Raw genomic sequence first — 27,853 nt, forward strand, 5'->3', positions numbered from 1 at the left:
TCCTCGTTAATTGATTTTATCACTATGGACCACAATAGTCTCATCCCAATGGCATAGTCCAATAACCTCAATTACATAATCATAGTGCAAAATTTGACCTCAAGTTGCAGAGTATGAGTTTGTGTACCCAAATTTTCAAAGGATGAAAGTAGGCCTACAAATGTATTAGGGCTTAAGAACTGTTCCCATGATAGATGAGCATGTTGTGGATCCTAGTGTATGGTCAAATGTCACCGTCTATCGGGTTTCTAAGGCACACGGTAAACTGGTTGAACCCATACAAAGGTCAGGATTTATTTGGTGTTTTTATAAATCCTAATTTTGTATTTTAAACAAAGAATATACGCTCACCATTTTATCCTGTGCATATCAGAAAACAATAATAAAATAAAATCCAAGCAAATTGTGGTTTTATTTCTGAGCTGGGCATAATTTTAGCAAAACAATTGCGAAGTCAATCTAGCAAGAGTGAAATTAGAAGCTTTTCACAAAGAATCACAAAGTCATGCCTATATTTTGGCGCCTCCGTAGAGGGCGCCAAAAACAAGAACTGTCTTAAATAAAAAAAAATTCGTTAAAAGGGAATGGGTCGCCTAATGGGAGCTTTGATGTGATGTGCTGAAACAGCTTGAAATGTAACCGTTTGGATATCATTTACTTCTTTAAATCAAGTGTAACATTCGCATAGTAAATAAAGAAAGATTATGAAATGCATTGTGTATATGGTGTATTATATGTGACCGTCCACGGCGAATGAGCCGTAAATTCCTCCCCGGTCAATTTTGTTTTATTTCGTGTTTAAAAATAAACATCATAAACTTAAAATGGTATATCATTTGACTTCAAACGATATCCAGAAGCGGGGTTATGGTTTGTTAAACTTTGCTCCTTCAACAAAATTATAGCTTTTTAGGTTTTTACATGTGTCTCTTTTTCCACATTGTTGGCAATAAATATCAAACAGTCATAATTGGCGGTCATTTCAAATCATCCCCAAGTCAACGAGGTTTAAGAAAGTTCTCTCATTGTTAATTGTTGGTTATGCATATACCTATATACAAAATACAATGCCTGGTAACCCACCACTTCAACAGGCTTTAGCAATATAAGCAAACAAAGACCAGAGCTATTAAAAGTTCTATAGCCAGGTAGAAGCTTATTATCCACTTCAATATATATAAATCATCTTTATTCAACATAAAGAAAGACACATATAAAGCCCAGATCTACTGCAACCCATTCCGGTTGCAGGCAAGGCAGGACAAAAATACAAACATTTAAATAAATAAACAAAGTTGGAAATACTCATGGCGGGAAGAAAAAGTTAAATAATTTCATTTACATTCCAAGATGTTTCATATCTGGCGATGAAAATGGAATAAGATGACATTAGCGCCGATTTAATCAACTGGGTCTTGAGATCAGAATACTTTGTGGGAAGATTGAGATCTTTTGACAGACGAGTCAGACTATTCTTGTTGTCGGCGTCAATGAAGCCTCTTGAGCCTACTTCAACAGCAACAAGTGAGCAACAGTACCCGGCGTTAGTGATGTCGGCAACCAGGGAAGAATAGCGATCAAGTTTGGTGTAATGAGCTTTACTGATGTTTGGTTCAAATGGTACCGACAACTCAAAGAGAATGACTCGCTTGTCAGAAGGCCAGTATAACACAATGTCCGGTTTTTGAGACGTGGAAATGATATTGGGTGGTATGGTCCCCCCCCCTATGGTATAATTTTCCAGATCGGCATAGATTTTAATATGAGAATTACGAAATGCCTCCGACTGTTGAAATGTGGAAAGAAAAATACGGATGAGGTTGTTGTGTCTCCATAGATACCTGTCCAGCATATTTTGGCAATTATTTAAAATGTGCAGGAGAGTACCTTTCCCCTGGCAAAGGGGACAGCTGTCCGTAAGCCTTTTTCCCCATCTTTTCAAATTGGTGAATGATGGCAAGGAATCTATGGAGGCATTGATTGCAAATTTAAGCACACCCTTTGGTAATGAAAACATAATGGATTTCCAAGACAGATCGGAATTACATGTTTCAAGCAGTTTCGGAAACTCCCCCTGGCTAAAGAGGGGCTCAACTACAGATTTCCAGTGGTTATCCGTCTCTTCCTTCAGGATTATTGATTAGTTTTTGACTATCGAAATAAGACGGATGTCGGGCCAGCTTAAGTTACCGATGAATATGACCTTCGTACACATTTTACACCGTAACTCGGAATACAATTTAGGGAATTTACGGCTCATTTGTGCTGCCGGGTCACATATTGCAGTGGAAGCGCGGTCCCCGCACTCCGTGCATCCGCGGGTATTCATATGCTTGTCGGTGAACTTTAAAAACACCCCCTTTTACATCTTATTTCGCGAAAGTTTTTAGGAGAAAATCACCACTTTTTTTAGCGATTTCGCGAATTATTTGCCCTTCGAAAATACTCCTATTTTCGCTAAAACACGAACGGTATTTCTAATTAGCTCTTGGCCAGAGCCCTCGGTGTACCCTTTAAGAAGATCCAGTGATCCACGAGTAAAATAAGCAAGGGAAGAAAATGTATAGTAAAACATGATATCACTACCAGTACTAAGCATGCTAAGGCAAAACTACATTTAGTCACCAACACATATGTGCTCAGAAGTAACAGACCACTGCACTATCCCTTGCCGAAGGCAAGGCACGCGAGCGAAGCGAGCCAGTGGCTCACCAACATCACAACAGGGCCACACTGCAGGAAAGACCACTGATGACCCCACCCCACTAACCGCGAAAGTCCATGGTTTTTCAGTTTTTCTTTTATTGGGTGGAAAATAGGTCGGCTTTGGAGCAAAGCTATTTCTAATATGCCCTTTTCTGGCAAAAACGCGTAGGCTGTTCGATGAAAATACCCTTTTTTTCAATTTCGCGAACACGTGGTTTGAAAAAAAAAACCACCCCTTTTTTTTTGTTTCGCGAATCGCGTTTCTTCATCTGAAAACACCCCTTATTTCGCGAAATTTTCGACGAACATGAATACCCGCCGATGCACGGAGTGCGGGGACCGGGAGTGGAAGAGGTGTACAATGGTACTGCATGGGATGCAAGAGGACCCCGGGAACAGGACTGGTGGTTTCAGGAATAAAGCTCAGGTTAACATTTCGGTTACTATTGTCAGGCAATCATGGTATATCATGTGGGGTGGTTGTGGTTGTTGCAGAGCAGAATGATTCCATTCAGAATATAGATTTGCATAATTTAATTCTTATGGATTCCAAACAGGATTATATTTATTTCTTATGAGTGACTGACTGCGTTGGTAAAGAAGACAAGAATGGAGAATCTGAACGAGTGTAATTATGAAATAAGATTTATTTTTCACCAGATCATTTACAAACAAATGCAAAGTTAATCTAGCAAAACCAAAATTTTTCTGGTTCTGGTGTTTTCTGCACAACTCTGCACGATTTACCTACCAAGTTTTGTTAGTGAGGATTTCGCCTCACTTGTAAATATCACTACTGAGCCCTCTATATCTCGTGTATAAATCGTGCATTATCTATTGGTACTTAACGGCAGTCTTACATTCTACAATTGTTCCAAATTTGAGTACAAGACTATCGTTAGTGATACACTTATTTAGTGTTGAACTCAAAAACCTAAAAACGAGTACAGATTGTCTCGCATCCCAAAGTAATGTCCTATTCACTGTAGTATTGTATCGTAGATATTGTACTTCCACTCAAACTTAAACCAAACGAGTGTATGAGACTATCGTAAGGGGCACTTACATGAGTCTTACATGTAACAGCAAAACTAAGCTGCTGAAACTGAACTTACGATGTCTTTATTTCATTAAAACATACTATCAACTTCACAACTTACAACATGGCTTAAAATGTGCGTTTTCATGTTCCCTTTTCATCAAAATATAAATTGCGCCACAAATGTTACTTATGAGCCTTGCTTCTTCAAACGACATGTAACTAAGGCTTAAAAAATGTTATGTATCAAAGACCTTCACTCTAAATTTTGCAACGGATAATATAGTTGTGAACAAATGGTTGAACCGTTTGTTGCACTGTCTTGATGCTACGTACTTTGAATACACCTGTCATGCCTGTGTGCATACAGTGCCTATATGACAATATAAATCCAATAAAACAGCCATAGGTGTCAATTTTCTTTTGGAAAAGGGCTCGTAATTGCTCAAAGTAATTTCTTGGCTATTTATATTGTACGAACACATAATTGTCCCAAAAATACAAAATGCATACTTTCGGGACAACTATGTGTTAGTGCACTAACACATAGTTGTCCCGAAAACACATGGTGTAATTTGTATAAAGAGCAAAGAAATTGTCATCTAACAATTACGAGCCCTTTACCAAAAGACTAATGTTGACACATATTGCAATTTAGTAGTAATTTAGTAGTAATTATATCATATAAGCACTGCATGCACACATGTTTATTCAAAGTACGTAGCATCAAGAGAGTGCAACAAACGGTTCAACCAGTTGTTCACTACTACATTAATCGTTGCAAAATTGAGAGTGTTGGCAGGTTCAAAAGGGAATGCGGAATGCATTTTTTAACACTTTGAACTGTCATTTGCGAGTGTTCAAAAGTACACAGCATAACATTGAGGTTCATTACACAATTGAAGTACAAATATCAATTGTGTTGTTCCTAAAATCGAATGAAGTATATTTTTGTCAAAGTGTTTCTCATAATTTCACAACTTTATGGCAGAAACATTATTTACAAAAAAAGCACATAAAAATGAATTTGCCGTTTCAGTTGAAATGGACACGCTAAGAAAAAAAGGAACGCGCTTTGGTACACATCATTTTAGCCTAGCCTAAACCTACGACGTACAACTTTTTTTTACTTCTATGCGAAATTTTGTGGACATGATACCATAAATAACTGGATTTATTATGTGATTTAACAACAATACGTCAGCAACCAAAGCCATAATTTTGCTTTCGTAAACTTTGGCATCCATGTCTTTATCACTATAAATTGCGAAAATGACCAGAGACGGGAGATATAGTAAACCGAATATGGTGGTAGTGATTATAAGTATCTTAGTCATTTGGCCCAATGTTTTTTGTTGAAAAGCAGGTGCTTGCTGAGTTGATGACGAATGCGTTCGCTGAATTGAGGATTCCATTGGCGGTAGTGTTATTATCACTGACGGTTGATCGTTGACCAATTCTGGTGATTCTCTTAGCCTATTGTTTTGACTATTTGATTTTTGGAGACCGTGTGAAGATTGCGGCTGTGTGCCAGATGTACTAGGTACCGATAAATGCTGATACACAATTGGGATTGAGTAAATCTCTGCGATCGTGGTACTTTCTTTGTGGTCTTTTTTCCTAATTCGATTATCAGTTTCGAGTGGTTTTGGTCTTGAATCACGTTGAGAATTTTCTATCTGAGTGCTACGATTTACACTAGCTTCTGCTTCTCGTATTTGTTGGCTAGTATTTTCAAAACGAATTACAATATTGCGAACTTGCCTTTGCTGTCTCCGCACATGTAAAACCATATTAAGATTATGCCCCGCTATGAGTCCAAAGGCAGCAATAAACAGGAAGCAGTCGAGTGCAATTAAAACTGGTTGGTAATGAGCTTCTATGCACATATAAGAAGCCTCATCAGTTGTGGTGTATCGGTGACCAATACCGTGCGGGATCCCAATGCTGGCGCCCATGAGAACAATTAACAACAGTAGCATTATGGTTTGTTTTCGTGACATCTTTTTACTTGGATTACGGCAAACCGTACACCAATGATTAACTGCTATCAAGCCATGTAGTAACAGTATGTATACCTCAATGGTGTAGACGACGCTATATAAAGACATGCATAAGATATCACCAAGAAAGTTATCCGTGCTTGATTTATCGCTGTTGCCGCCGGTTATTACATCAATATCAGCAATTGTTGCAATGTCGTTAGCCAATGTCGAATTGTCGTTACCGCCACTGTCTGCTATATTGTAGTGCCACATGCCGTTAATTAAAAACAATCCTATATCCATCGGTAAAAGAATCAAGCAAATCAATAGATCTCCAACCGCAATTGCCAAAATTAAGATCACAGCAGGCGGTTTTTGGATGTTCTTTCTTCCAAATACCATTAAAACAAGTAAATTGCCGATAACGCCCAACATACCTATTACCGCATCTTGGATTATGAAAGAGTCCATACTAGGCATGACAACAAAAAAGGCGATATCCTTTGATATTGTGAAATTACTGGAAATAAAAAAGTTAACAAAAGCAATTAAAAAATGTGTAGTTACATGTTCTTGCAATTCACTCCTTTTTTTTTGTCACACAGTTATTCGATATTGCCTCGACTATAATTCGACTGTTTTTATCCTTTTGAGTAGTTAAAGGTAGTTTCAGTATAGAATTTGTAGTGTAAAATGTCTACAAACAATTACAGTTTCATTATCTAAAATACACTAGGAGATATTTTTCTGTGAAAATCTGTGATCGCTTGAAAAATCCGTGAAAATCATAGAATTTTTGTCTCATAGTCTCAATTCCATTGATTTACACGAGCAACACTTCACGCTCAGTGTGCGAAAATAATGAACTACTGCTTTCTCTCGTTTTCTAAAATAATTTGAATCAGATAAGCGATACATTTACATCATAGGACCTTGGATATTTTGACCAATAAATAAAGAAGACAAACAAAAAATTATACTGATTGCTACAAATCCGTTGCAGATATTTAATACCATCTCCATAAGATTCTTTCATCCATAAAATTTATATAAGATAGGAACCTTTTAGTGTTTACGTACAAATAATTTGTAACCTATAGACCAATCTTCAAACACTTTATATAATTAAGTTTTTTAGCTAGATTGTTTATTATTATCTTCTAAAATGTTACATCCGTCACGGCCAATTCTCGCTATTCGCAATAAGGGCGCCGCCAGCGGTTTGCGATGTAATCGTGATGTATCATGGGAAAAGGTCGACATCCAAGTCCGCGCAATGCGAATATTACCATGCTATTACATAGGAACACGTGACAATATTTTTTTAGTTTGTCAAAATAAAGGTGTTACACGCGAATCGATGCTCAATAATACTTAATAATGTGATTTGAAATGTGCACAATTAATTTTTCTCTATCGATTTGCGTGTAATACCGTTATATTGACAAACTAAAAATATTGTCACGTGTTCCTATGTAATAGCATGGTAATATTCGTATTGCGCGGACTTGATGTCGACCTTTTCCCATGATACATTACGATTTTCCCATGATACATCACGATTACATCGCAAACCGCTGGCGGCGCCCTTATTGCGAATAGCGAGAATTGAACGCTTAAAAGCTAGTTTCAACACAAGATCATCTGATCATCTTGATAGCATTGCCTAATGTATCTAGAAGAGAACGCGGAAAAACAAGTTCGTTTTAAAGGAGTATTTCGTGATCCTAGCATCCTCTATTTATGTCATTTGTGACCCGGCAGCACAAATTAGCCGTAAATTCCCTAAATTGTATTCTGAGTTACGGTGTAAAATGTGTACGAAGGTCATATTCATCGGTAACTTAAACTGGCCCGACATCCGTCTCATTTCGATAGTCAAAAACTAATCAATAATCCTATTGTTGAAGTGGATAATAAGCTTCTACCTTAGATGGCTATAGAACTTTTAATAGCTCTGGTCTTTGTTTGCTTATATTGCTAAATCCTGTTCAAGTGGTGGGTTACCAGGCATTGTATTTTGTACAGGTATGCATAACCAACAATTAACAATGAGAGAGCTTTCTTAAACCTCATTGACTTGGGGATGATTTGAAATGACCGCCAATTTATGACTGTTTGATATTTATTGCCAACAATGTGGAAAAAGAGACACATGTAAAAACGTAAAAAGCTACAATTTTGTTGAAGGAGCAAAGTTTAACAACCCATAACCCCGCTTCTGGATATCGTTTGAAGTCAAATGATATACCATTTTTAAGTTTATGATGTTTATTTTTAAACACGAAATAAAACAAAATTGACCGGGTGAGGAATTTACGGTTCATTCGCCGTGGACGGTCACATTTTTCATTAGATATCCACGAAAAAAACCTATTCCCAAAATTTCAGTTGATACCGATTTTGCGTTCGCGAGTTATGCATGACTATGTGTATTACACTGCTCCATAGACAATGCGTTGTAATTTCGTTCTGGTGCACCAGAACGAAATTCAAATTTCGGTACAACCTCCATGTAAGGGATCACGAAAATTAATATAAGCTAGATATATTATGTGTAGTGTAGTGTGCTTATTTGATGCATTCCTTATATACTATGTCTATGTATGTGTTATAATATACATGTATATATGTGTATAGGTTTCCAGTGATATAAAAATCTCAACTTTTTTTTGAGAAAAGTGAGGGGATGAGGCTGTGGATCACGAAATGCCCCTTTAAGGCTACGCTATGTTTTGATAAAATTTGACCTCAAAATTCACAATTATTTTTTTAAAATTCACAGTGCAACCTAAAGGTAAAACGTCTAAGGATTCTTATTTAGTAATTTTTAATATTCTGAGCCAGACATGCCAAAGAAAAACCTTTGTTGCTAGTCTTTGAATTATTTATTGCATTCAAGCAACAATTCTTAAATTCACTTCATTTTGGAAAGCTTTGTGGATTTCGTTAACACTTTTGACACGTATTTGCTGACACATTAGAAAACTAATGTTGGTGTATGAAATGTGAATGAGTGGTTCCTGATTTCTTTTATGACTTCATGAACTTGCTCTTTTTTTCAAACTGGGTTGTATGCTGGTCAAAATTTGTGTTTATTTGTTGTCTTGTTTAATTGTACTTTTGATTTGTAAACTGTTCTTTCTTTCTTTCTTTCTTTCTTTCTTTCTTTCTTTCTTTCTTTCTTTCTTTCTTTCTTTCTTTCTTTCTTTCTTTCTTTCTTTCCTTCTTTCTTTCTTTCTTTCTTTCTTTCCTTCTTTCTTTCTTTCTTTCTTTCTTTCTTTCTTTCTTTCTTTCTTTTTCTTTCTTTTTTTCTTTTCCTCTTCCACAATTTTGCTTACTTTGTACCACTTCGGCCTTATGACAAATTTTCACTGCAATTGGGGTTGATCTGCCAGATTTTGCAAACTCTCTTTCGTGAATCATTCCCCGAAATATTTGATTTTTTTAAAATGGAAACTTGTTGTTTATATTCGTCTTCTTAATCTACTGCTTTAAGCAGTCAATAGCACCAAGTCATAATGTGCTATTATGCTTATTATGACTTATGACGTATATTTTGAATTCTTCGCTTTTGTTAGCAATGCATTTCTCTAGCACTCAGCATAAAATTCCACGAAGCTATCACTAGAAGTTCCACAACAATATTATTTGGATTGTCAGGAAGATTGACCAGTGAAGCAGGGGAACCCATAATATCTATAGATATATTGACTGGAATTTGTTGAGCTGTATCCAAGATGTTTTTTTTTTAATATAAATTGAGTTTTATCAATAACATCACATTGGATGTTATTTCTTAGCTTTAATAGCAACCCTACTATACAAGTCATGTCTGTTCATCTTGAATTTACAGTACATAATGTAGCGCCATTCACACATATTTTGAGCTATCATTTTTAAACAATGTTTACATTTCTGGGTAGTCAATTCTGGCAGTTATCATGGTTGTATTTACGTTATCGCCTATGACGTATATTTTGAATTACATCGCTTTTATTAGCAATGTGTAGTAGTGCTTCATTTAGGTTTGGAAATGAAGTAGCACACATGTTCTGATTGGAAGAACCAATCATTACCACGCTGAACAGAACAATCTTTGATACATGCCAATACCTGTTGAAAAAGATCCTTTGGCGTATCTCTGAATCTGAATGTATGAGTCAGAAAATCAAGCACTAGATTGCCCTCTTCACTTTCTTTCTCATCAAAACACCGAGTAATCATGCGATGACACTTGTACGTATCTATGTGATACGGGATTTGTAATTGACGTAATGCATCGTGTATGTCGGCCGAGTCCCGATAATGGGGTGATGACGATGCGGTGTTTGGTGACTCATCCTCTGACGGTAATATTCTGCATACCTTTCCCGTTCCAGCGTAGTCTGCAAGAAGAAGAAAATGATTATGAAATCGAAAGATTGGGCAATTCGATAATTAAAACATGTACGCTCTAATGAAGAAGAAGAAGGTTAACTAGACGATTATGATGACGAAGAAGAAGAAGACGAAGAAAAACTAGATGGGACTGTTGCGTTTGAGCAAACACGATTATCTATGCCTGTGATTCCCAGCCTTACCCCATGACCTTTACATGACCTTGACCATTTTTGGCACTCGATAGTGATCACATCCACCAACTTTGGTGGCAATTCAACAATTTATACCTAGATGACTTTGGTATGACCTTGGCCATTTCCGGCACCCGATGGCGATCATTTCCACCAAGTTTCATGACAATCTAATTAACTATACTCGGATGACTTTGACATGACCTTGACCATTTTCGGCACTTGATGTTGATCACATCCACCAAGTTTGATGACAATCCAACAACCTATACATGGATGACCTTGATATGACCTTGACCATTAAGTGATAACATCCACAAAGTTTGATGACAATCCAACAATCTATACTCTGATGATCTTGACCATTTTCAGCATTCGATGGGGATCTTATCTACCAAGTTTGATGGCAATCCAACAATCTTTACTCTGATGACCTTGACATGGCCTTGACCATTTTTGACATGCGATGGTGGTCCCATGCATCAAGTTTGGTGGCAATCCAACAATCTATGCTCGGATGACCTTGACCATTATTGGCACTCGGTGGTGATCTAATCCACCAAGGTTGATGATAATCCAACAAACTATATTTGGATGACCTTGGGGGCCCGCGACCTTCGACCTTTGGGGTCAGGAAATTTCTAAGGGTTATGGGCCATCATTGTACCAAGTATGGGCCCTGAGGCTACTTTGGTTCTTGAAGAAGAAGAATAAAAGAAGAAGAAGAAGAAGAAGAAGAAGAAGAAGAAGATGATGAAGAAGAAGGGGGAGTAAACTAGACGATTTGCATTGCGCAAGTTGATAATTAAAGCGTGTATGTACACTCTAATCAGCATTTGTTTGAATAATAATAATCTTTGGAGTTTATTAAAATGAAACAGTAATTGGTGACGTACTCTGTTTAATCATAGTCAGGTATTCTGTGATATCTTTATCAATCAGACATTTAAAAACAAATCATCAAATTGGGTGACTCTGACTATAAAACATGATGTTCGTCCCATATCGCACATCAGGATCAATATCAAACGTTCGTGGAGAGACCAAATTTAGTCAATCTTCTGGGGTTTGAGTTGAACAACTCCCGGGGGAACAACTCACCTGCGGTAATTGTTATTAATATAATTCCACCCAGCGCCAGCATATCATAAAGACTTTGTAGTGTTTCATTCAGGTTTTTGACATAGTACATGGAATGACATGCACTTATGAAGTGGTACTTAAGACTCTTTTCTTGTTGAAGTTTCACAAACTCTTCGAATGTACGATTTTGCCAATCGAATGTCAAATTCGTCGCCTTCTCTTTCATATTGTGCTGGTACTGTGTGAGTAAGTTAACACAGGGCTCTACGACGCAGGTATGAATCTTTGGAAACTTGAGAAGTAGCTTATTCAGGAATACGAGTTCAACTTCACTTGTAGAAAAAATACAGATTTATTTAGACGGAATATTGATTGACAAGTACACTGCTTGGTATTTTTTGTCAGAATTTATGGTAAAACATGTTTCAAAACTCAATATTTATTATTGCATTTACTGTACCATTTATCGTATCGTTATAAGTTTTTAACGGTGATCAGCAAGAAAGCCACTGATTTAACGGCGGTCGTCATGCGCAACTCCCACCTTGTTTTGCACCCCTAGCTTTTTCTCCCTGCATGACCTTGCCTTTCTCCCGCAAGAAACCCTTTTGCTTGCTTTGCTATTCTTACTATATACTTGTAGGCACAAGAGGCATTTCCACCAGCCATCCTGTTCCTAATCGCCTCTCTGTAATTACCAAGTTCACGAAGATTGCAATGGGGGAGAGGCCAATATTCTTTGACCTGAAATGCTGGAAGGTATAGTACTGTCAGCTGTAAGACATGTTGAAGGACAACAATCCTATAAGGTCGCCAGGGTTCCTTATACAAAGTGAATCCGGGCAGAGGTAACCCAAGAATGACAAAAGAGGCCGTAAAGCTCATGGCCAAAATGGGCGATCCAGTGCCGCTCATAAAAACGGTAAGGAAGAAGAGAAGACAAAGAACAAGAAAGCCTAAAACTATCACTGGACTGCAAAAAGTCAAGAATTATTACTTTAAGCACAAAGATGGAACTAAATATGTGCAGAATTCTACCAAGACATGTATACTTCAACAAACTCAAGAGAAAGGTAAACCAAAGGACCTTAAATACAAATGTTGAAGCAACAGAGAGCAACCTCCCATACTACATAATGAAGTAGAAGAGGCCTTAAGTCAAATGAAAGACGACAAGGCACCAGGCATTGATGAATTTACAAGTGACATAATCAAAGCAGGATGAGATGAGACAAAGCTTTATAATGATAATCAAATACTGGTAACAAAGAAGAAGGCAGACATCAAAAACTACCACCCATTCACTTTTTCACATTATTATAAGATGTTCACGAAAATTATCCAAAGCAGATTGAGAGGAGTAGTAGTAGGAATAGGAATAGGAGTAGGAGGAGTAGGAGTAGGAGTAGGAGTAGGAGTAGGAGTAGGAGTAGTAGGAGTAGTAGTAAGAGTATGAGTAGTAGTAGTAGTAGTAGTAGTAGTAGTAGTAGTAGTAGTCGTCGTCGTCGTCGTCGTCGTCGTAGTCGTCGTCGTCGTAGTAGTAGTTAGTATTAATATTATTATTATCATCATCATTATTATTATACTTTTTATCTTACCTCTCCCACTTCCTACTCCTAATACATAAAGTGGTTTATCATCGCTTCCGTCACCTATATTTGCGACCAGTTTCTCCACGACGTGCCCACAAAATGAGGCATCTGCCCATTTTTGCACAGCTTCAACATAGTTACTTGTGCGCCTTCTGTAATTTAACGCTTTTGTGTAGTACGCTGGATCACTAAAAATTGGAACGAGCGTAACTGGTTTATCCGATTCGACCATGTTGATCGTGGAACTCTTTTTTAGAATCTTATCGTATGTCAGAAAACTATACCATGAGAAGATCAGACACCTTGAAGTTAATATTGTCTCGCCTGTATTGTCTTCATATCGTTTTTCAAAATGGTGGTTTACGAATGTAATCCCGGAATGTAATATTATTACACGGTATATACACAGCGACATTGAACCTTGACTATCGATCGGCATGTGCCGAATGGTTAAATGCTTACAAAGGACCGGCTGAACTGTACGAGTTCAAGTGCACTGAACTGCGTGATAAAAGAAACAAGAACTGGCTTAAAAAACCCGAAACGACCTGTGCACAGAACAAAAAAATAGACCGAGAGCAAAGGGTAATACAAAAACCACCAACGTCCGGCATACAAACCGACCCCTCACGAAGTCCCCGAAATGCTAATCGTCATACGTACAGTTTATTTCACTCTTTTGAATGTAAAACTTGCCCCGTTTACCAAGTAAATCTAAATGAAGGAATTAAAATGATACACATTTTTTTTTAGTTTTCTCAAAATCACTTTCCATGGACTTGGGTGGGTTTTGTATTCATGTATTCAATTGTTGGTATTATTTTACAAACTTTACATGACATAACTCGACATTTAAAGGGGCATTTCGTGATCCACAGCTTCATCCTCCCACCTTTCTCAAAAAATGTTGAGATTTTTATACCACTGGATACCTCTGGCTACATAATGTATATGTACCAAAAATGTCTTGCAGATTAATTCGTTTAGCAAAAATGTCGCCGAATTTGAATTTCGTTCTGGTATACGAGAACGAAATTACAACAGTGGCCTATAGAGCAGTATACACTAAATCATGCATAACTCGCAAACGCAAAATCGGAATCAACTGAATGGGAATAAGCTTTTTTCGTGGATATCTACTGAACAATGCCATAAAAGAGGATGCTAGGATCACGAAATCCTCCTTCAAATGTTATTAAAATATTTTGATCACTACCATAACGTTTTAAAATATGTCTGTGTTTGCTGGGATGTATCAAGCCCTTACAGATTCGACGTACTGTAAGTATGAATTCCTCATCGTTTGCTTGCATTTCCATAGAAGCATAAAATTCCATGAAGTTAGCACTAGAAGTTCCAAAACAGTAGTAAGTATGCCTTCCAGGACATCGCCACTTCAGGTTCAGGTCAAAGGTCAACTCAGGTCAAAGGTCACTTCCGGGTCACGAGGTCAAAGGTCAACCGGAAGTGGTCAAAGGTCAACCGGAAGTACCGCCATTTTGAAAAGTCAACCGGAAGTGCCGCCATTTTGAAAGGTCAACCGGAAATACAGCTACATTGAAAATTTCAAAAAAATATTTTGAAAAAAAAAAATTTAAAAAAAAATTTCGAAAAAAAAAAAATTAAAAAAAAATAAAAAAAAAATTTTTTGAAAAATAAAATTTCAAAAAAATTACCTTTTTTTTCAAAAAGTGAACTTTGACCCGGAAGTGAACTTTGGCCCAAAATGATCCTCACGGGGATGGGGGTATTTTTGTTCTAGAAACACAAAATTTTTAAAATAAATTTTTTTGAATTTTTTTTGAAACGTATCGGTCGTTCTACGGTACGTAGCGGCGTCAAATTCGGTATACAGAGTTAGGGTTGAATTACAAACTACCCGCAGGGGTCGAGAGGTCGAAAGGTCGATGCGCTTAAAAAAATTATTTTGTCTACGGAAATATCGCATTTTTCGTTTTATACCCCGTATCGAAGTAAAACTTAGAGGTGCGACCATTTCCGGTTGACCTTTCAAAATGGCGGCACTTCCGGTTGACGTTTCAAAATGGCGGTACTTCCGGTTGACCTTCCTGGAAGGCATACTTACTACTCACAACATTAACAACTGGGATTATCAGGAAGCTATACTGACCAGTGAAGCAGGTGAACCCATACTATTTATAATAACATTGGCTGGAATTTATTGAGCTGCATCCAAGATGTTTTTTCAAATATAAAGTAAAGCCATATTATAACATTTTCATACAAAATAGATTAGTATTTCTTTGCCATAAAATGTTAGCTTTTACTGTCAGATATATCCCCTTTTAATTTTGAGTCGAACAACTCAGGCTAAGCAAAGAAAATTGGAATTTACTACCAGCGCCGATGTCGTCTATACGTATCACTCCTTCGGTCGTGTTATGGTATGCTCCTTTGTTGTCTAGATCACCGTCTATTCTGTATATTGTATTTACTATACAAGTCATGGCTGTTCATCTTGAAGTTACAGTACATAATCATTTTTCACATATATTTTGAATTTTTCAATGAAATTGCCTTATATTTTTAAACAACGTTTACATTTCTTTTACTTCTGGCAATTATCATGACTGTATTCACGTTAGCGCCTAATTCACGTTAGCACCTATCACGTATATTTAGAGAATAAAGGTATTGTTTTTAGCCGATGGAGTGCATCTATCGTTTCATATAACACGGGCGACATCATTATTTTAAGTAAAACATCGAGGCGACGCCGAGTTGTTTTACGTTGAAAATAATGATGATCGCATGTTTTATGGGACAATAGATGCACGACAGCGGTTAGAAACAATACCTTTATTCTCAGTCTTTAACACTTCAATTAAAATAAATATAGTGATTTTGATCAAATTAAATCCTACATTTTACAAGGAATTACCTAGGGCTTAGAATTGGTCAGTCCTGTTGTTGCTAAGCACCTCCGAGTAGTTCAAATAGCGCGTACAAGTATCGCGTCGACACTCAGATTGCAGGAACTCTCCTAAGTGTTTCAGAATTTCAATTTCATAGCTTTTATTAGCAATGTGTGGTGTAGTAGTGCTTCATGTAGGTTTGGTAATGAAGAAGCATATGTGTTCTGATTGGAAGAACCAATCACCACCACGCTGAACAGAACATTCTTTGACACATGCCAATACTTGTTGAAAAAGATCCTTTGGCGCGTTTCTGAATCCGATCGTATGAGTCAGAAAATCAAGCGCTAGATTGCCCTCTTCACTTTCTTTCGCATCAAAACACCGAGTAATTTTACGATAACACGTGGTATTATCTATGTGGTACGGGATGTGTAATTGACGCAATACATCATGTACGTGGGCCGAGTCCCGGTGATGAGATGGCAATAATGTGCTGTTTGGTGACCCATCCTGTGACGAAGTCTCAGAGCCAAAATAGGGGGATGTTCTCCATAGCTTTCCCGAACCTGTGTAGTCTGAAAAAAAAGGAGACAATATCATGAAGAAGAAGAATGTAATTGAACAATACTAATCTTCGGGGATTATCACGATGCAGTCATGTCTACAGTAGAATTCACCACGACCTTTGCAGGACTTAAACCCCATTAAAAGCTATTAAACCAAGATAACACTCATTGAAAACAGCTCAACTATGTTAAATCAGATCTTCTCTGGTTAAATCCACACACACATGTGGCTGTTTTGAGCAATGAGCTGGTATTATAGTTTCAGTTGGGTGAACGATTATAAAGCAAACGCAAGGTAACAATTACTGTGTGGCCTTTGTTCACGAAATGAGACAATACTGTGCATATTGTTAACCACATTCTTGAAAATGAGAAACATAATGGCTGTGGGCCGTAACACGGTTTGAAAATAAGTTCTTCATATTTTTTGGTGTTATCTGTCGTTTATATATCCTTCCTAAAACACCAAAGTACGAATATTTCCAAACACCTAAATTAGCTAAAAATTTAGGACATGTTACAAAACTATATTTTCTAGAATTTCAGAAGAGTACTTTTAATATTGGCCGGTTATTTTTCACACAGCGACGTTAACTAGGCAATGTACTATTACCTATAACATACACTAAAACACCAAAGTACGAATATTTCCAAACATCTAAATTAGCTAAAAATTTAGGACATGTTACAAAACTATATTTTCTAGAATTTTAGAAGAGTACTTTTAATATTGGCCGGTTATTTTTCACACAGCGACGTTAACTAGGCAATTATCCATACTTCTAATATACGCTATTTGTAGAGGTTACGCGTCAATGGTAAGAGCACTGTGTATTGTGTATAGGAAAACGGACAGTAACTGCAGTATGTTTAAATGAAACAATCATTGGCGATATACTCTGCTTTATCATAGTCAGATGTGTTGTAATAACTTTACATAAAGTCACACATTAAAAAAAAATATCAATCAAATATTGGGCGACTCTAACAAAGCATGGTGTTCGCATATCGCAGATCGGGATCAATATCAAACGTTCGTGGAGAGACCAAATTTAGTCAATCTTCTGGGGTTTAAGTTGAACAACTCACCTGCGGTAATTGTTATCAACAGAATTCCACCCGGCGCCAGCATATCATAAAGACTTTGTAGTGCTTCCTGCAGGTTTTTGACATAGTACATGGAATTACATGCACTTATGAAGTGGTACTTAAGACTGCTTTCTTGTTGAAGTTTCACAAACTCTTCGAATGTACGATTTTGCCAATCAAATGTAAAATTCGTCGCCTTTTCTTTGATATTGTGCTGGTACTCTGTGAGTAAGTTTGCACAGGGCTCCACGACGCAGGTATGAATCTTTGGAAACTTGAGAAGTAGCTTATTCAGGAACACGAGTTCAATTTCACCTGTAAAAAATACAGATTTATTTAGACGGGATATGGATTGACAAGTAAGCTGCTTGTTATTTTGCCTATATTTTGTCAGGATTTCTCCTGTGGTTAGAAGTTTGACAGTCTGCCAAATCTGGATTCGTCTCTTTGATAAATTCTCCTGGGATCAGCTCTTCAGATCCAGAGGGTAGAACAACAATATGTAACGGTGATCAGCAAGATAAGTGAGCGAAAGTCAGTTAATGGCGGTTGCCATGCGCAACTCCAAACTTGCTTTGCTCTCCCTACCTAAGCACTCTTTCTCTCTGCAATACCCTTTGCTTGCTTTGCTATTCTTACTATACTATATATATGGTTGTAGCCACAAGAGGTATTTCCATCTGCCCTCCTGTTCCTAATCGCCTCAATACAAGTGTTGAAGCAAGAGGTACCCCCAATTATACTACATAATAAAGCAGAAGAGGCCTTAAGTCAAATAAAGGACGACAATGTACCAGGCATTGATGAATTTACAAGTGACATAATCAAAGCCGGAGGAGATGAGACAATATTCTACAGCTCACAAAACTTAACAATCAAATACTGGAAACAAAGAAGACACCAAAGAAATGGAAAGAAGCTAAGATTATTTTACTTCACAAAAGGAGGATGAGGCAGGGATCCTTTTTTGACATTTGTATAAGATATTCACGAAAATCATCCAAAGCAGATTGAAAGTTACGTTAGATCAAAATCAGCCTAGAGAGCAAGCAGATTCTAAGGGCAGATTCTCAGCCACAGATAACCTACATGCATGAAGCAAGTGATTTAAAATCATATGAATACCTGTTCGATTTATATCTTGAATGCATAGATTATCAAAAGGCATTTGACTCCAAGCATACAAGCTTATACACAGATGCCACCACCATATCGTCGGCCGCATCACATAGTGACATATTCGACATTTCTATCGCAGGGGTCGGCATGTATAGCTCGTATTAAGCGGAGTTCGTTTTAAAAGTCAGGTGCCAAAAATGTGTCGGAAGATTGCATAGATTACATGTGTTTAAGCCTGCAGAAGTCGGCACAGTGAGACTGTACGAGCGAAACTTCATTATGTTATATACTAGATTTGCAGCTGCCGAGCAATGTCACAGTTCCAAATTCCCTCGATCGTTATGATAGGCTAATATTCCCTTTTGATTTTCGGTAGGAGGCATTTTTCTCACAGTGTTTTCTGATGAAATTTATCGTCAACAAATAAACAATTATACGACATTATCGGGATTTCCCCCACTTTTACCATCTGTAAACAACATGAAGGGTTTCCCACTTTGCGATCCAGGGGCGGACTTCGAGTTTGCAATTGATGACCTTATATGGCAAATTTCGTCATGACACAATTTTATAAAAGCTAAAAATAGGAAAGGGAATCCTCGTTGTTATGATGGTTGCTAAGGTTTTGATGTGAGCTCATTAAGAATAGCCCAGCCCCGCTAAAGTGCTGTATGGTATTTTGGGGGAATTTAACGGCAAGTTTATCTTCATTATTTTACGAATAAAAATCGATTAATTATTTGCTGTAATGCTGATTAATGATATTAAATTTAGTATTCAGCTAATTTGCTTCTTTTGAAATCTGTAAATATTTTGTTTATCTAATCTCGGAAAGACTGCGGCGCGAGTGTACTCGGAGGTCCTTTTGCCCTGGCCTGGTTCTCTTTGCACTGATTTGTTGTATTCGAAGTCATGCTTTGAGTTTTCGTCACTTTTCGGCGAATATTTTGTCAACTCCTGACATGATTTACATCATAAATCCACCTTGAGAAATTAGCTCGTTTTATCCGTTGTAAAAACAATAGAAAACAAAAGCTTCGACTGACAGTGAGTGCTCGTATTATGCGGATTTCGTATTATTTACCTCGTATTAAGGGCTGGGGTATGAACGTTTGGACAGTATTTATTTTGGGACATTAGAGCACATCAGACATATCGAATTGCATTCGGAATACGAAGAATGTCATTCTGATATCAAATAATTTTGATTTTTTGAAATTCGCAATTTAATACACATTTTATGGCAAATCATTAAAAATTGATATTTTGATATTTAACAGTACTTGAAGTAAACTTTATAAATCTGATGATTTATATGTAGGTGGGGTGAAAAGCCTACGATCAATTGAAAATTTTGACCTTTCGTATTGAAGATATGGATTTTTTTTCCCAAAACACCAAAAAAAATTTGGTCTTTTTGGGAAAAAAAATCCATATCTTCAATATGAAAGGTTAAAATTTTCAATTGACCGTCGGCTTTTTCCTCCCTACTACATACACTTTAAGAATATATCATTAGATTTATATAATTTACTTCGAGGACTGTTATATATCAAAATTTGAAAAATATCAAATTTTAATAATTTGTCATAAAATTTGTATTATATTGTGATTAAAAAAAAAAAAAAATTATTTGATATCAGAAAGACATGCTTCGTATTCAGAATGCAATTCGATAGGTCTGAGGTGCTCTCATGTCCCACAAAAAATACTGTCGAAACGCAATAAACGCTCATTTTGGATCCCTTAAACAGTTTCTTTTGTGCACATTTCGATTTGGATTTGGAAGATACCTTCTCTTAAATAACAGTATTGCGAACCACCAGCATACATAACTCGATGTAGAGAGTCTTTCCTATTCAGAGGAAATATTGCAATTACACACCTTATTGCCTTTTAACAATAACCATTGACACTAGCACATATCAGAGAAGATGTAAGAAAAGGAGGGAGAACAGAATTATATCCTTGAGATAATCCCGTAAGTAATCCTGTTGCACCTATTCATAGTCCTTTATTCTCAAGTGGTGGGTTAACGAACAATTAACAATGAGAGGACATTCCTGAACCTCGTTCAGTTGGGGATGATTTGAAGTGACCGCCGATTATGACCATTTGATATTTAATACCAGCAATGTGAAAAAAAAAAGAAATAATGTAGTGCCAAAATAATGTACCCTTTTACGGAAGGAGCAAAGTTTAACAAGTTATAACTCCGCTTCTGCAGTACGAATGTCAGCGGCGAATGTCAGGTTATTATTGCCCAGTCTTTAAAAAAAAATCGCAGGCAGAGGTGGGAATCGATCTCGGTACCTCCCGGTTAAAAAGCACTGTGCAAGACCACTAGGCCAACTAAATATCTGTTGTGAGATGTGTGACATTAATCTTTGATATTGCTTAATGGAACAAATCGCGGAATTAAATCAGTAATAAAAGAAGTAGATTCTTATATAGCGGTCAAATTGCATAAAAGGGGAAATATTTGTCCCTGCTCTAAAGAAAATATAGGTTAGAAAATTATCAAATAAATTTAAATTAAAAATTGAGATTTTATATTTATTTCTTCACGAGGCGGCATTATCACAGACAAACACGGTATAAGCTAAAAACTCGACCCTCATCACTAGATGCTGTCATATTAGCTCAATGGTAGAGCATCAGACTGCTGATATCAATATCGTTGGTTCGAGTCCTCCTGCCAGCGATGGTTATATTTATGATTTTAATGCTACGCTAAAATTTGTTCATTTTTTTTCGTTTATTTATTTATTTATTTATTTATTCATTTATTTGTTTTTGTTTATTTATGTAAATAATTTGATATATTTGAAAGAGGTATTTGAGCAATTCGAAATTTTGATTTTATAATCTTATGGGGTCATTTTGAACCCCCACCCCCTCCCAAATTGCCAAACGCACAACACCTATGAGTTTGCATTATGATCAGTACGTCCATGTCATCATCATAAAAAAAACCATTCTATGTATACCTGACGCCGGCAACTAGACTACTATAAAAAATAGTATCACATCTTTCCTGCTCAATCAAAATAATACTTGCAAATAGATCATAGTTTATTAATCTAATCCTGTATTATATAGACCTGTAATATCACCTGTAATATAGGTGATCATTATGGTTGAGATTAGTGTCCGATCTCTGTAATGTAATGTAAATGAAGCATATTGATATGCAGGAAGAATCGATCAGGGCGTTATAGCTTTATTGTCCTATGAGATGTAGGGCCTAGTGCGAACTGTCCAAGCTGATTGTTCATTTAGTATCATAATCTATTAGGGAAAGATAAACACTATTCAAAATATCAATAGATAAGAAGAAAGGGATTTAGAGATTTGTAATTGAGTCATGCATGATTTAACAGAAGGTTCTTTCCAAAACCCAAACGTAATGAGTAAATAATAGGGGAAAATCGGGACCACGTGTGTCTGTTCGTAGTAAGCGGTTTCTCACATTAAGCGATCTCGTATTAACGAGTTTCCACTGTATTTGTTTGTTATGGTCTACTCTATATATTCACCATAAACTATGCCTCAAAGTGGCTTAATTAGTAAGATATTAATCAATTTAATTATGTCGTATATGCAAAACCTTGAAATGTGTGTATCACATAACGACGTATTTGCCGATCACCTATACTGCGCAAGCCCAGTATGTCGTATCTGCACAAAATTTGCCGTTTCACATAGTGAAGTATTATTCCCGACATATTTGTGCTACTTTGTCATTGCACGGTAAAATTGCTGTTTTGTGCTTTTCACATAGTGACGTATTTGCGCAACTGTTTCACATAGTGACGTATTTGCACGACGTATTTTATTCCAAATTGATTTTTTTACAGAGTAAGTTATACTCTGGTAGTGATAAGTGAATTACATCGAAAGTAGGGTATATTTGCATTACTTTTAACCAGGTTTTAATCGACAATAATGTTTTAATATCAAGATTATGTAGCAAATGAAAATCGCTAAATTTTCAAATTCGATTTTCTCGAAATGCGTATTTTGCAAATACGTCAGCATGTGATGCGGCCGACGATATAATATACATCTCGATAATGACGTTTCCAAGTAGTTAGTAGTAGTAGTATTATCAGATTATTATTATTATTATACTTTTTTAACTTACCTCTCCCACTTCCTACTCCTAAAACACGAAGCGGTTTACCATCGCTTCCGTCACCTATATTTGCGACCAGTTTCTCCACGACGTGCACATAGAATGTCTCATCTGTCCATTTATGCACAGCTTCTATATAGTTACCAATGAGCCTCCAGTAATTGAACGCTTTTGTGTAGTACGCTTGATCATTAAATATTGGAATGAGCGTAACTGATTTATCCGATTCGACCATGTTGATCGTGAAACTCTTATCAGAATCTATGCTGTTTTTTTATGCCAGAAAAGACCAGACAAGACACCCGAGAAGAGACAAGACACCTTGAAGTTATTGTCTCGTCTGTGTTGTTTCCATATCGTTTTTCAAAATGGTGGTTGGCATACAAAAATAATATTATTACACCGTAAACACAGCGTTATTGAACCGTGATCAACGACCAACATGCGCGGAACCAGTTTTGTGTTACAATGGACCGTCTGAACTGTCCGAGTTCAAGTGCACTGAACTGCGTTATAAGAAAACAAGAAATACCTTAAGGCATATGCCTCGCATCCTGTAGGAATCCCTACCACCTTGCCCCAAATATTCAGTACGATAAACATGATAAAACCCAAGCAAACACAAAACGTTTTCGACATCATTCGCAAAAGGTTATAAAAGGTTGTCAGAAAACGTTTAAATGTCGGGTTATATAAAGGATATATCATAGTATAAAACGTTTTTATAACCTCACAAAACATTTTTTGATAATCTACTGCTCACCAAACAAAAATGTTTTACAGAAAACGTTTAAATGTCGGGTTATATAAAGGGTATAAAAACGCTTTAATAACATTCCAAAAACATTCTTGAAAACTTGATACAAAACATTCTAAACAGAATGTTATTGTGGGGTTGAAAAAATATTTTGCGAAAATGTTTTCCCAAAATATTTGCAATAACGTTTTAAAAACGTTTTCATGACCTTTATATAACCCGACATTTAAATGTTATTAAAGGGTTTTGAAAAAACATTTTAAGAACATTTCTGTGTTTGCTGGGTTCAAATATTTTAACATAATGTTATTTAAGTATTGACAAAATATTTGGCAACAATGTTTGCAAAAATAGTTTAAAATAACATTTTTTTAAAACATTAAAAAAATATTGTTGTAGTGTGTTTTTCTACAAACGTTTTAAAACGTTATCATGACCTTTATATAACCCGACATTTTAATGTTATTAAAACGTTTTTACCTAAACCAAAGGCCAAAATATAACTTATTTAAAACGTTTTTAAAACGTTTTTGTGTTTGCTAAATTACACCATGTGTATTTCCCATGAACTAACACTTTTTCTTAAGTATTCAAAATATTATCATTATACAGAATACCAAACTAGTAGAGAAGCATTTAATAGCTTCTTGGTGAATATAATTTTGTAAAAGTTCTATATAAATTTAAAGTGGAAACCCCACTGCATCTGAGACGAAAATACCAACAGGGATCGGAAGCACGACCCAATTCACCCGTGTGCAATGAGCCAGGTCTGTTACGGCTTTATGTGCATGCTCAGATCAATCAACCCAATTTCCGCTGCAATAACTATATAATTGTACCTACCCAGCAAACACAAAACGTTTTCGACATCATTCGCAAAAGGTTATAAAATGTTGTTAGAAAACGTTTAAATGTCGGGTTATATAAAGGGTATTATGGGTATATTAAGAGTATAAAACGTTTTCATAACCTTAAGGAAACATTTTTTGATAATCTACTGCTCAGCAAACAAAAATGTTTTACAGAAAACGTTTAAATTTCGGGTTATATAAAGGGTATAAAAACGTTTTAATAACATCCCAAAACATTCTTGAAAACTTGATACAAAACATTCTAAACAGAAAAAAGATGGTGTAGCAGTAATTAAAGACCCAATCAGTGATCCCAGCGCGAGTGTAAACAAAATTAAAATTGTTTATAAATTGCTTAAATGTGGAGGGTAAAAAGTCATTCAAATTGTCATTTGGTATTTTTGAAATGAAAGATTTGGCAAAAAATAAGGAAAACAGCAGTATTGACGAAGTTGAAACCCCATTTAAATACATGTAGCTAATTTATATACTGTCAGTATAAATTAAAGATTCATGTCTTATTTTGTCTTAAATACACGACTTTCGGCTGAACCACTAGCAGGCTAGCACATCTATGACAATGACAAAGGTACCAAAATCTAAATTTTGATCATTACGTTTCACTACCTGGAGAGAATTGATCAAGAATTCCCTCCTGAGGTTCGTATCTGTTAATGAGTTGACCAGATCACAAGGATGTCATTATAGCTAGAGGCAGTATATAACACAAATGGGTCAATGAGTTACATAAAAATAACCTTGTGTTGTATTTGGTTCCCAGGAAGCGAGTTTTGCCTCAGGCAATTTGTGGTTAAATGTTGATTTTATTAGATCACAGATAGCTGATGGTAAATATACTGGCATGGTGCTCCTAGACCTGCAAAAGGCATTCGATACAGTGGACTATGATATACTTTGTAACAAATTGCAGGCTATGGGTATTCACATTGACTCTGTTATATGGTTCAAGTCATACTTATCTGATAGACAACAGATTGTTAGTGTAAATCAAGTTGAATCCAAACCCATGAATATATCATGCGGCGTGCCACAGGGTAGTATATTAGGCCCACTGGTATTCTTTTGTTATGTAAATGATATGCCATCAAGCGTTAACTGTAATCTTTTGTTGTTTTATGCTGACGACAGTGCGCTATTCACATCCCATAAAGACCCTAAAGTAATTTCCGATACTTTAAATAGAGAACCGTATTTAACCGTAGAACTACGAAGGGGGGGTTGTACTAACCCCCTTAAGATTGTTTATCCGTCATCAAAAGCGCACGCGTTTTAACGCCCAAATGACCAAAGCTGATTGTAGATCCATCCTTTGCGCTCATTTTAGTGATAAAATGTTTACCCCAGCTCCTTACTATTATTATTTTCATTTCGCTCTTGAGAAATGATTCCAAGACCTACTGACTTTTCACTTGTTAGTAAAGTGAAAATAGTCATTTGCTTTTATATTTAGGAGAAAAATCGGTGAAAATCGCATTTTTATAGAATTTTTAATTCTAGCTATGTAACTCATTGACCCATTTGTGTTATATACTGCCTCTAGCTATAATGACATCCTTGTGATCTGGTCAACTCATTAACAGATACGAACCTCAGGAGGGAATTCTTGATCAAACAATTAATTTAATTCTTGATTAAACAATACTGTGTCAACTTATTTACACTTTTAATGCTGTCATTAATAACCATACCAGCTGGCTTGGTTCACCATATAGATCATGTTCATTTAGGAAGAAGCTTGAACTTGAACTTTGTAAATAGCAAAGATGTTGACAATGCAGGCCTTGCCAATCCTTGAGTGCTTCAGGGCCTATGTTGAGTTCCATCTCCCTTTAACTTCATCACATCCATGTAACTTTAACTTCATCACATCCATGTAACTGAATGAGTTCATGAGTTCATGTATCAACAAGGTAACAAATACCAGTAGTCTAGCTACATGTCTAGCTTTTTAATAGTCTAACTTTTTAGTCGGGTTATATAAAGGGTATTATGGGTATATTAAGAGTATAAAACGTTTTCATAACCTTAAAAAACATTTTTTGATAATCTACTGCTCAGCAAACAAAAATGTTTTACAGAAAACGTTTAAATCTCGGGTTATATAAAGGGTATAAAAACGTTTTAATAACATCCCAAAAACATTCTTGAAAACTTGATACAAAACATTCTAAACAGAAAAAAGATGGTGTAGCAGTAATTAAAGACCCAATCAGTGATCCCAGCGCGAGTGTAAACAAAATTAAAATTGTTTATAAATTGCTTAAATGTGGAGGGTAAAAAGTCATTCAAATTGTCATTTGGTATTTTTTTTTTTTTTTATTTGGCAAAAAATAAGGAAAACAGCAGTATTGACGAAGTTGAAACCCCATTTAAATACATGTAGCTAATTTATATACTGTCAGTATATAAATTAAAGATTCATGTCTTATTTTGTCTTAAATACACGGCTTTCGGCTGTACCACTAGCATGCTATGTTAGCACATCTATGACAATGACAAAGGTACCAAAATCTAAATTTTGATCATTACGTTTCACTACCTGGAGAGAATTGATCAAGAATTCCCTCCTGAGGTTCGTATCTGTTAATGAGTTGACCAGATCACAAGGATGTCATTATAGCTAGAGGCAGTATATAACACAAATGGGTCAATGAGTTACATAAAAATAACCTTGTGTTGTATTTGGTTCCCAGGAAGCGAGTTTTGCCTCAGGCAATTTGTGGTTAAATGTTGATTTTATTAGATCACAGATAGCTGATGGTAAATATACTGGCATGGTGCTCCTAGACCTGCAAAAGGCATTCGATACAGTGGACTATGATATACTTTGTAACAAATTGCAGGCTATGGGTATTCACATTGACTCTGTTATATGGTTCAAATCATACTTATCTGATAGACAACAGATTGTTAGTGTAAATCAAGTTGAATCCATGACCCATGAATATATCATGCGGCGTGCCACAGGGTAGTATATTAGGCCCACTGGTATTATTTTGTTATGTAAATGATATGCCATCAAGCGTTAACTGTAATCTTTTGTTGTTTTATGCTGACGACAGTGCGCTATTCACATCCCATAAAGACCCTAAAGTAATTTCCGATACTTTAAATAGAGAACCGTATTTAACCGTAGAACTACGAAGGGGGGGGGGGTTGTACTAACCCCCTTAAGATTGTTTATCCGTCATCAAAAGCGCACGCGTTTTAACGCCCAAATGACCAAAGCTGATTGTAGATCCATCCTTTGCGCTCATTTTAGTGATAAAATGTTTACCCCAGCTCCTTACTATTATTATTTTCATTTCGCTCTTGAGAAATGATTCCAAGACCTACTGACTTTTCACTTGTTAGTAAGGTGAAAATAGTCATTTGCTTTTATATTTAGGAGAAAAATCGGTGAAAATCGCATTTTTATAGAATTTTTAGCCGAAATCGATTTTGCCTATAA

General features: G+C 36.2%; 3 protein-coding genes across 3 annotated transcripts; 1 reads left to right on the forward strand and 2 right to left on the reverse strand.

Annotated features, from left to right (window-relative positions):
* Positions 1-9,056: 9,056 nt before the first annotated feature.
* LOC140140439 (histamine N-methyltransferase-like) lies at positions 9,057-13,211 on the reverse strand. Its single transcript, XM_072162199.1, has 4 exons — positions 12,986-13,211; positions 12,018-12,075; positions 11,406-11,719; positions 9,057-10,118 (listed from the first exon to the last, which is right to left on the reverse strand). Exons 1-4 carry the CDS (start codon positions 13,209-13,211, stop codon positions 9,751-9,753), a joined length of 966 nt encoding a protein of 321 aa, XP_072018300.1. The 3' UTR covers positions 9,057-9,750.
* A 1,946-nt stretch (positions 13,212-15,157) lies between these two features.
* On the reverse strand, positions 15,158-23,213 carry LOC140140293 (histamine N-methyltransferase-like). Its single transcript, XM_072162075.1, has 3 exons — positions 22,780-23,213; positions 17,514-17,828; positions 15,158-16,433 (listed from the first exon to the last, which is right to left on the reverse strand). Exons 1-3 carry the CDS (start codon positions 23,003-23,005, stop codon positions 16,045-16,047), a joined length of 930 nt encoding a protein of 309 aa, XP_072018176.1. The 5' UTR covers positions 23,006-23,213; the 3' UTR covers positions 15,158-16,044.
* A 2,030-nt stretch (positions 23,214-25,243) lies between these two features.
* Positions 25,244-27,374, forward strand: LOC140140440 (uncharacterized). Its single transcript, XM_072162200.1, has 2 exons — positions 25,244-25,378; positions 27,096-27,374. The coding sequence occupies exons 1-2, from the start codon at positions 25,244-25,246 to the stop codon at positions 27,372-27,374; spliced, it is 414 nt and encodes a 137-aa protein (XP_072018301.1).
* Positions 27,375-27,853: the final 479 nt, after the last annotated feature.

The sequence above is a fragment of the Amphiura filiformis genome, chromosome 19 (genome assembly GCF_039555335.1).
Source record: "Amphiura filiformis chromosome 19, Afil_fr2py, whole genome shotgun sequence".
NCBI classification, from domain to species: domain Eukaryota; kingdom Metazoa; phylum Echinodermata; class Ophiuroidea; order Amphilepidida; family Amphiuridae; genus Amphiura; species Amphiura filiformis.

Bases quoted from the DNA above. Each gene is read 5' to 3' on its own strand.
- LOC140140439 (XM_072162199.1), bottom strand. From the start codon at position 13,211: ATGGTCGAATCGGATAAACCAGTTACGCTCGTTCCAATTTTTAGTGAT. The intron at 12,076-12,985 runs GTAAGATAAAAA...TGGTAATTACAG, and splicing joins AGGAGTAGGAAGTGGGAGAG to AGAGGCGATTAGGAACAGGA. The intron at 11,720-12,017 runs GTAAGAATAGCA...TTTTTCTACAAG, and splicing joins CTTGTGCCTACAAGTATATA to TGAAGTTGAACTCGTATTCC.
- LOC140140440 (XM_072162200.1), top strand. From the start codon at position 25,244: ATGGTGCTCCTAGACCTGCAAAAGGCATTCGATACAGTGGACTATGAT. The intron at 25,379-27,095 runs GTTAGTGTAAAT...TTTGGTTCCCAG, and splicing joins TATCTGATAGACAACAGATT to GAAGCGAGTTTTGCCTCAGG.
- LOC140140293 (XM_072162075.1), bottom strand. From the start codon at position 23,005: ATGGTCGAATCGGATAAATCAGTTACGCTCATTCCAATATTTAATGAT. The intron at 17,829-22,779 runs GTAAGTTAAAAA...TATTTTTTACAG, and splicing joins AGGAGTAGGAAGTGGGAGAG to GTGAAATTGAACTCGTGTTC. The intron at 16,434-17,513 runs GTGAGTTGTTCA...CTTTTTTTTCAG, and splicing joins GTTGATAACAATTACCGCAG to ACTACACAGGTTCGGGAAAG.